The sequence below is a fragment of the Triplophysa rosa genome, linkage group LG22 (genome assembly GCF_024868665.1).
Source record: "Triplophysa rosa linkage group LG22, Trosa_1v2, whole genome shotgun sequence".
NCBI lineage: Eukaryota > Metazoa > Chordata > Actinopteri > Cypriniformes > Nemacheilidae > Triplophysa > Triplophysa rosa.
In genome coordinates this window covers 5,941,483-5,952,058 of record NC_079911.1, presented here as the reverse complement: position 1 = coordinate 5,952,058, position 10,576 = coordinate 5,941,483, and the positions used below count along the sequence as shown (strand labels likewise).

The 10,576-nt window shown below is 41.5% G+C and overlaps 1 protein-coding gene across 1 annotated transcript in view; it reads right to left on the bottom strand.

The window, feature by feature from the left end:
- Positions 1-10,217, bottom strand: part of sh2d3ca (SH2 domain containing 3Ca) — a 61,526-nt gene extending 51,309 nt beyond the window's left edge. Inside the window, exons 1-3 of the mRNA XM_057321112.1 lie at positions 10,023-10,217; positions 6,687-7,398; positions 5,185-5,224 (exon numbers count right to left, since the gene is read on the bottom strand). Coding sequence (XP_057177095.1) covers positions 5,185-5,224; positions 6,687-7,398; positions 10,023-10,041 — 771 coding nt within the window. The 5' untranslated portion in view covers positions 10,042-10,217. The remainder of the gene's footprint in view (positions 1-5,184; positions 5,225-6,686; positions 7,399-10,022) is intronic.
- Positions 10,218-10,576: the final 359 nt, after the last annotated feature.

The following is a 10,576-nucleotide window of genomic DNA, read 5'->3' as shown; positions in this document are numbered from 1 at the left end:
CACAGTCTCTATTTTGTGATGTTTGGGAGAACGGATTACTACATGTTGTACATTTTGTGTATTCTGCGACGTGAGACGGCAAGCAGACAGTTGGTTAAGCCATACTGTCTGCTCCCTGACCTGGGCCCCAGCGAGTCAAGTTTTAGCATTAGCATTAAGACTTTTTGCCATATTTCTAGACAGGATGGAAGTCCCAGCCCAGGAGGGATGGAGACCATCTCGTTTCAACAGGTCAGGTCTGCCCTCAAAACTCTTCCAGTTATTTATAAAAACTATATCATTCTGCAGGCACCACTCAGACAACCAGCCATTTAGTGATGGTAATCTGCTATAAATCTCATCACCACGATAAGCAGTGAGGGGGCCAGAAAATATTACAGTGTCTGACATCATGCTTGCGAGCTCACACACCTCTTTAATGTTATCTTTTGTGATCTCCGATTGACGGAGTCGAACATCATTTGTGCCGACGTGAATGACAATCTTACTGAATTTACGATTAGCCTTAGCCAGCACATTTAAATTTGACTTGATATCAGGCGCTCTGGCTCCCGGTAAACATTTGACTATGGTGGCTGGTGCCTCTATGTTAACGTTCTGAACAATAGAATCACCGATAACTAGGGCACTTTCAGCAGGTTTCTCAGTCGGTGCGTCACTGAGCGGGGCAAACCTGTTCGAGACTGTAATCGGAACGGTTGAGTGATGTTTTGTCCTGCGACTATGCCGTCTCACAGTCACTAAGTTTCCCAGCTGTGGAAGATATTCAACCGGAACCAAGCTGTGTGCGCTAATGTTGCTCGACATCCAAAGTGTTTTCTATGGTCGTTACACTCTTACTATCCTCAGATAAAGATTGGATGCGAGACTCTAATTCTAAGATCTTCTCTGTCAGCCTAACTATTTCCCTGCAATTATCGCATATAAAACCGTCGCAGCTGACAGAGAAGGCTAAGCTAAACATATGACATGAGGTGCAAGTAACAATAATAGAAGCCATAACTCACCGGCTTTGAAGTGCAATTCCAACTTACCAAGGTTGCTCGTTGAATAGTAGTATACTCGCTTAAAAAGAGAAACAGTTAGCAAACAAGACAAACCAGAGGCAAGATGATATTCCACAGTTTAAACAGAAAGCAAGCTAACACGCTATTGCTATGCTAACGGCGTTAAGTTAATTATCACTTTTGGTTAAGAATCTTCAAGTAAATAACAAAAGCAGGGTTATTGAGATATCAGGATAAGTTAGCAACGACAATGATAAGTAACGATAATAAAATACACTAATATTAGAGCGAAGTGTGGGGATACAAACAAACCGCTGGCAGCGATGCAGACAGGAACCGGAGCAGGATCCCTGGGGCTGTACTTAATCTGCATACAGTAGGTGATTGGTGAAAGTTACCAAATGTGTGAGAAATGTTCCAGCACTGAGGGAAGTTTGCTAAGTTCTTACAAAACTTGTCATTACATTCTGTTTTTTATGGGAGTGAGACCATTGTACCAGTTGCACTGAGTGTCATGAACGTGGGTGGTGAGGACACGGAGACAAGGACAGAGGACCCAAGTGCAGACAGCGGGTAAGGGGTTAACACAAACTTTAATAAATAATAAGCAACAAAACAAAGACCCACGTGGGGGTAAAGTAACAAACTTGGAAACAGGAACAAGACTAACTAAACTAACAGGACTAGACTAAACCACATCACAACTACAAAATAAAATAAACTAAAGTAACTCAAAGACAGGAACTCACCACATTACACAAACACGACACAGTACAATGAACCAGCACGAGACAGAAGACACAAGGGCATTATAAAGGTGATAAATCAAGAGGGGACAGGTGCAGGACATGAACTAATTAACAAACAATAACGAGTAGATGAAAGGGCGGGAAAAGAGACGCCACACCGGAGAGTGGAAGACCAACAGGGACAAAACGTCACTCTCCACATAAAACAAGAGGTTCTATCATGGTTCTGCCACTAGGTCAAGAGAAGCAAGACAAGGTGGGGCAGAACCATGACACTGAGACCTTTTGGATGATACCACACATGTGTATGTTTTTTGTGTATGTACCGTGTTCTTTTCTTGTGTACGGTTCTTAGAGCTTTTGGGTGTCCTGCGTTGAGTGAGAGGGGAGGAAAGGAACAGTTGGGGGTGCTGGGTGAGGTCTGCATCTGTGATTCGCTTGTATGCGTCATTTGAAATGTAGATGTTAGCTCAGTAGGGAGTCCGTTGTTTCTCAAAGAAAGGTGTCCTTTTGGCTCAGGTCTCCCACTGTACTGAGAGATGCTCGCTGTCCTTTTCCCGAGAAGATGATCTTTGATCAGGAATCGGTGCATTGTTCTTTCAGGAAGAGGCGCCCTTTTGGCCTAGGTTCCCCACTGTGCTTGGAATCGGTGCATTGTTCTTTCAGGAAGGGGCGCCCTTTTGGCCTAGGTTCCCCACTGTGCTTGGAATCGGTGCATTGTTCTTTCAGGCAGGGGCGCCCTTTTGGCCTAGGTGCTTAGAAATGTTCTTTGTTTCTCAGGAGAAGAATAATGTCTCTGGTCGGGACATCTTGGCTCCGACCTTACAGTTTCCCCCCTTGGCCCCATGGGCGAGTTGAGTGGGGTCCCTGCGGGGTCACAGATGTGAATTTTTTTTTTAATGGTCTCTTGAATATAGGTAGCTGTAGTGGATTTAGAGCAAGAGCGGCTTGTGTTGATTCTCGAGTATCCCTGATGAGGTGTCTGAAGTAGCAGCATTGGAACAAAGTAAAAATGAAGATGAGGGCACTGCCAATGACGCATCCCCTGAACATCCAGTCCCACCAGGTGTATGTGTAGAGTGCTGAAAGAGTAGATGAACTGGATAGAATTTGTACAGTCTTTCGTGCCAGGTTTGTTTCTACCTGTGCTTGGTTAAGGTGGTATTCAGTCTGTTGGACCATTCTTTGCACCAGGTCCATTGTGTCAGCCACGGCTTGGGTACTTTGTTCATAGAAGGTGTCATCCCACCATGGTGAAGTCTCTATGTCCAGTGGCATTCTTCGTAGGATGTTGATCTGGCCCATTGAAAAATCCTCTGTTATTTCTACACAAAAGGAATGGTTAGCCAAGCAGGTCAGTCCTCCATAGGTAAAATAATTCATCTCACTGACAACGCACCACTGGGTATGCAATACCTGGATAGCATCAGAATACCCATGCAATGACTGAACATTTATGAGTTTGGTGTCATTAGGAGAGAAAGCATTGCAAGGTGTTACATGTACATATAACGTAATTGTGTGTCTCGTGGCAACATGTGCGACTGGTAAACAAGGTCTCATTTCCCTTTAAGGTCATGTATCCCGTAAGGTGATCCCATTTAATTACCTGATTCTTCACCACCACGCCAATAGAGCGTATAGTAGTGGAATTTAGAAAAACTTGGTCTGGGTGGATTAGAGGAAAAGTGGCAAAAAATCCAAGGCAGCCTGTGCATTCGTCTCCTGTATACATCAAATAGTGGATAATAGTTCATCTTTTCAATCAATCATTTTTTCTGAGGTAAGCCTAAAGTCTAAAATCTCAATGAGATCATTTAGAATATGCCTAGGTGTCTTCTGTAAACGTAGGTCTAAAATGTCTTGTCTAGTAGCAGTAAACAAATCTTGTGCATATGATCTGCAGGCTAAGTCACATTCGATGGTACGGGTCTGATTGAATAGTGTGTGGCTGATCGCTAGAAGCGCTTGCACTTCCGATCTAACCGCTTTTATGATATTTTCATTGCTGTTGGTGATATGTTGAAAACCAGTGGCCACCTGGTTCACCAACCATGTTGAAAATTGTGATTGTTTGGTTATTTTATATTCGATGACTATGGAGTTAACTGAGCCAAAAAGACCTGCTATGTTTCCAAGTAGATCTCGTTTAGAACTGTCATGATTCGTGAATGAGGACCCAGGTGCAGACAGCGGTAGACGGAAACACAGGTTTATTAACACAAAACACAAAGCAAAACACCCTCGAGGGGGGATAAAACAGACGAGGCAACTAACTAAACTACAGGGGAACATGTAATACAGGAAACGAGAGGGGCGGGGCCAATGACGAGACACCGGAGAGAATGCATGTTATTGTCAACAAGGGGTTGGATCAACAGAGTTCATGGGGGGAGGTCCATATAGGATGCCACCAGGGGGAACAGTCTGAGTCCCTGAATGCGCGGAGTTCTGCGGGACTTAGTGGGGGAAGTCCTGGGGACACATGGCGCCGGCTGGAAGGCCGGCTGGACAGTACGTGACACCGGCTGGAATGCCGGCTGAACGACACATGGCACCGGCTGGATGGCCGGCTGGACAACACATGGCACCGGCTGGATGGCCAGCTGGACTGGACATGGTGCCGGCTGGATGGCCGGCTGGACAGGACATGGCGCCGGCTCGACGGCCGGCTGGACAGGACATGACGCCGGCTCGACGGCCAGCTGGACAGTACGTGACACCGGCTGGAATGCCGGCTGAACGACACATGGCACCGGCTGGATGGCCGACTGAACACATGGCGCCGGCTGGATGGGCGGCTGGACAACACATGGCTCCGGCTGGATGGGCGGCTGGACAACACATGGCTCCGGCTGGATGGGCGGCTGGACAACACATGGCGCCGGCTGGATGGGCGGCTGGACAACACATGGCGCCGGCTGGATGGGCGGCTGGACAACACATGGCGCCGGCTGGATGGGCGGCTGGACAACACATGGCGCCGGCTGGATGGGCGGCTGGACAACACATGGCGCCGGCTGGATGGGCGGCTGGACAACACATGGCGCCGGCTGGATGGGCGGCTGGACAACACATGGCGCCGGCTGGATGGGCGGCTGGACAACACATGGCACACCTCACCGTTTCTCTTACAGATAGGAATTTAAAATAGCGAAAGCTCCATCTAGTGTTAGCAAAAAGTAACACATAAACTGTAAAATGGAAAATCTTTATGACAGAGCTAATAAGGCCTTGCTGAGGACATAAATTCACTTGCACCAAATCAGCAATTTCAAGAATGCTTTGAATATTGTGTAATACAGTGTGGGCCTTGGAGTCAAAAAGTTTGAGAACCCTTGTCCTAGAATAAAACGCAACTGAGAAATATAGAATTCCACCAGAAAAAAAAGAAAAGAGAGAAAGAAAAAAGAAGGCACACAGCTCACCTCTACATATTCTCCTTGACTGTCTGCGGTGTCCAGCTGCCTGTCAAAAGAGACAGAAAATTTGACCAATGCTTATCAACATAAGTTTTTTGCTTCCTTTTTTTCTATTCCTGTTTTTTCTTTTGACCTCACAAGATGCTTCGTAAAACTCCACAAGAAACCTTCAACTTTAGCTGAATGTCTAAAGGAAGTGATTTGTGTGTTGCTCCCTCTCACACACCACATGAAAGACTGCTTAAACCAGAAACAGGAAGTGCAACTAGTTTTATTATGACTCATTAAAAAAGTGATGAGGAGCACAGCATTAGAAAGATATAACTGAGAGGTGAAAAGCACTTGGACAATGTGAAGATTTGTGAGGAACAATTTCAGCCTTTTACAGTGGACTATGTGACTGTGTTTGATACTTGGAGAGAAACTTTGGGGTTGTTATTCTTCAAATGTTGTCTCTAGCAGTGGTTTACATGGAGACTTCATAAAGCAAAGTGAGCAATATAAGCAATAGTGAATTCTAAACACTAAACTAAAACGCCTATACTGCATATTTCAGCTTTTTGAACATAACAAATCAAGACTGGCTTTCATTAAAGCAAGGTTCAACTATGCAGTGTTGTGAAGGCAGAAAAAAAGCTCTGCTAATATAAGTTCATATATTTGGTGAATATTTAAACTGTATTAAAGCTTGATTTGCTAAATAAAATCTTACCCACCATCAGTGGCTAATATGGCATCTACATAAGAGGAATAGTTTTGCCATAAGATATGTTTTAACACACAAAAAATATGCTGCTGATTTTTTCTTAACATTAATTTTGCAAACACAGCTACCTTCATATTTCAATTAACATTGAGTGACTTTGACTGAATTTGTTAATGTATAATTATTTGTGATTTACAACTGCATTAACTTATTGTGCTCTTGGATTTATATACTATTGTTATGTTTTTAATACAAGAGTTAAAATACATGTTTGAGAATAAATGGCATCTGCAGAACCATATTTCACCATATTTTTTGTATTAAAATAGTTTGTTCAAAAAACGTAATTTAATTAAGTAAAACTGAAAAGAAATCAATTAGTTAAGGTTTGTACACTATGTTTAGAGGTTAAAAATTGTTACACACATTAAATGCACCGATAGTTTTTAAAAGAAATGAATTGCTGAGAATAAAAAAGGCTCTGAAATGGCATCAAGTTTGAAACTCTGTTACATGTCCATAATTTTTGGTTTTAAATGGAATCTGTATGTTTAAAGTCAACCCTGTTTACCTTCTTACAAACAGTACATGTCCTTTTTTATTTAGTGCACATTATTCCAAGTAAAAACACACAATCCTATCAGTTCCAGCTCTTGATACTGTATATAAACTGTAGATAAAATGAAGTCCTGTCCTACATTACTTCTAGAATGTTTTGTTTCATTATTTAATCAGAAGTATAGTTTCACATAAAACAGTGAAGATCTTTCCTCTTTTAACAATAAATGCAGCTCATTCTTACCTGTAAGGCTCTTGACTGTTGTCTTTACACCCTGATCCTATATTAGCATCTTTGCCTATTGGTTTCTTCTCAAGGTTGTTGATCTTAAGAGGCAAATGAACTGATGTACTCTCAGACTGGAGCGCCACAGTGTCCTTCATGGAGATGTCTTCTTTATGTCTCTTTATGGGCAGAACTGGTTGAATTTTCGACTCTTTGGTCAGACATACACCTGGTGGTCTATCGCCTGAAGGCTCTGGAAGTGAATCTGACTGTGAGGAGTCAATCATCGGTTCCTTATCTCCTGTCACCTGCTCGTTCGACAGTCCATCCAAAGTTGGTAGAGAAGGAAGGTCGCGATTTTGGATGTGAGCATCTTTTGTCTCTATAGCTGGCTTGCCTTCCATGGTGGGCTCATCCAGAACTTCAAGACCCTTTCCAGAGAGTACGCTGAGAAGAGGGGATTCAACCACGTGGTCTCGTATGGGTCTCATGCTCGGATTCCGGCTCAGGTTAGTCTTGTCCTTAGACTTGCTCTTCTTCGAACTTTTTTCCTTTTTGGGATGACGTGGCATGGTGCCCATGTGCGTGTACATTTCACTGGAGTTGGCATAGCTGGAGCTCCGTGGATGGATGCCCATATCGTCCTCCGTCACCCCTTTGGTCGCAGGTTCATCCTTTTGGGAATCTGATTTCCGCCGAAGGTTGGCGAGACTACCAAACCACTTGAAGCCTGAGAAAGAAATAAGCATATTGTACTGTGTGTACTCAAAGTAGTTATCTGCATGTCTAAACTACTCAACAGCTTCTAAAGGACTTATGCCGTTAACTGTGAACCCAATGGGGCCAAACAAGGGTGTAAATTCGGTCTGAACACTGGGAGGAATGAGGCGTGAACAGAATATACTAAATATGCGCTAAATATATACCATGTCATTCCAAGAGTTCTTTTAACATGAGAAGAAAACAAGCAGTCTCTTGAATAAATATATAAGCCATGACCTTGTCTGTGGGAAAAAAATCACTAGCCCTAAAAAGACCAAGTTGAACTTCTCAGCTTCACATCTGGCTCGTATGTGAGGATATCAAGCAATAATTCTAAAGGTGGGGGGGAATGAAGATACTGTGCATTATTTTAATGTCTCTACAAGGCCTGCATTATTTAATATAAAAATAGAGAATGAGATAGTTCTTAAAAGTTTTTCTGGGTGTGCTGTTTAAAAGAATAACAAAGATAAGTGCAATAATAGCACATATTAAGAGGAAGTCTTCTAAAATTGGTAAGCAGAAGATACCATTCTTACTTACTGTATGTGTTTTATTTTTACTCATATTTTATTTCTCCTGCACAACTGAAGAATGATTCTTCACTATATAAAAATATGGTGTGTGACTTGTTTCATGGACATACTTTTGGGACATTGCTTTGTGAGCTATTTGTCATAACCCTGTATGCTTATATTCATACTAGCTCAAGAGTATTATACAATACAATAATACAATAATACACTCAATACAATAATGCCTGTATGATAAACCTCCTGGTTCGATTTGATTTGATTTGATTTATACTACACTTCAATTTTTTATCATGAGCATGTTTTTGTCCGGTCGGTGTTCAATTCACCCCATATTGATCCATTCTGAATAACATTCATTTGCTTTGTGCAACAAAATTCCCAAATGCAACTGACCTCTTTCCATATCATATCACATATCACAACTCTGTGATACTGTGTTTGACTAATGACACTTGAGGTAAGACAACAATCTGTAACAAATTACTAGTGGCCTGGTATTTTCAACACTAGACTTCATGAAGGAGGCACTTTAGCCTTTACGGCCATTATAAAAATCAATAATGTCAACAATAACATCACTGCTCTTTTTAACATCCTTAATAGTTTTTAATGGGACAAGTGCCTTGAATAGGACATTTTGATGTTAACAGTCTTGCTTAACCAGGTCATTAGACAAAATGGAAAATGGGTGCGATTTATGTTCCTCATATACAGTACATTTGTTCATTGTCCTGTGCCTGCCTCTGCAGTGTCTTTCTGCTATATTAGCAAATAGGCTCATTTTTATAAACTGAATGAAAATATACATGAGAATAAAAGCTCATTTTGCACTCATTTTCCGTAAAAAACCTGCATAGCAATAGATGCGTAGGAAAACGTCAAAAATCAATAAAAAAAGAAAAACTCCTGCACACTATTAAAAATGCAAAACTTAAAACGTTTTAAATTGAAAATAAAAAAGTTTCATTTTATAGTCATAAAATCGCATAATGACAATATATTTTAAAGGGGTCATATGGGGAGAACGTGTTTTTCTGTGTCTTTGGTGTGTTATAAGTTGCCCATGCATGTATTAGACACGTAAAATTGCAAAACTTTAAGTGTCCGAACAAAAGATGCATTCTATCTAAAAGCGAATGCTCACCCAGACCTGCCTGAAACACCTCGTGTAACCACACCCCCACAAATCTACGTCAGTTCGTGGTATGATTTGACTAAGACCGCCCAAATGTATACGCAAGTAAGGTGGGCATACCTGTCAGTACAATTGCTTTGGAACCTGATGTTCCAAATATAGTAAGAAGCGTTACATTTCCGTCACACGTTTGCAGTATTCGACCAATCACTACGCACTGGTTAACTGGCCAATCATAGCACACCTCGCTTTTCAGAGCCATGAGCTTTGTAAAAAATCTGTGCGTGTCAGAGAGGCGAGAGGAGATACAAACATGCACGGTATGAGGAAAATACAATGGTTTTGGACCTTAAATCATGTTTACACATTGCATTACATTAAAACAAACAATAATATTCGTTTTAGCCGTGTCATATGACCCCTTTATCAAGTGAATATAGCGACAACTTAATGTCTCTTTTATCTCTTCATCTTCTGTTTAACTGTTTGTCAGTAGGGGTCAATTTCAAAATGTCAACATTGTTATGATTTTGCATAATAAACAAATAATCATTTGAAGTGACACACCATTAAATTATTGTAGTTTCACAAACTTGAACACATGGCTTTTAATGTTTAATCCAAATTTTGAACTGTCAACCCTGTTACCGCTCTGAAACAGTGATTACAGTATGTCCCAACATTAATCAAATGTATACTTTAACATAGTGTGTACATGGGTAAACTTTATAAAAACAAATATCTGACAGAATGTTTAAATTATTTACCAAAATGTAGACACGAACTACCCTGAAACTGTGCTTAACAAAAGCTACCTGTTTCCATAGAATGACCCAACCGACCAAAAAGTGTGACCACAGTAGGAAGCTCATTGATTTACTCGCTGCTATATGGCGGAATTCCTCATTCGAATATACTCACTCAGTTTACGCTTGATCATGATGTCTGACTCTGTTGGACAATACGTGGATGATCTTTTCCGGGCCTGGGAGCTGCAGGTTTATCTCTGGTGGCTCTGTTACTGTAAGTGTATAAGCATGTGTATATGTAGACAGAAGTATGCTTCCGTTGCACAGCACTGTGAAAGAAAGACTTCCTGTGGTTGCTGGGCGGATACATGTTTTTTACTTAACAGCAAGCAGCTCTTTTACCCAATACCACTAGATGTTGACATGCTAGATTGCTTTAAGGGTCACTCTGTCAAAGGTGACTCAAGTGGATTTCGATTCATTGCAGATATTATAAAAGATTGCCACATATCAGTGCATGAAATCTGAATAATGTTTTGAAAGAAAATGTCAGAATAAAAAACTGTCACCGTACTGCATAAATTAAACCATTTTACGCTTGGTTTTGTAGCACCAATAACTACAAGTACAGGGTTGCTTTCAGTAATAGTCTATGTACACTGGGGTCCAATGTCACAACGCATTACCAGCGGTCAATGACAGAATGCAGTCGAGCTGTACGGACCA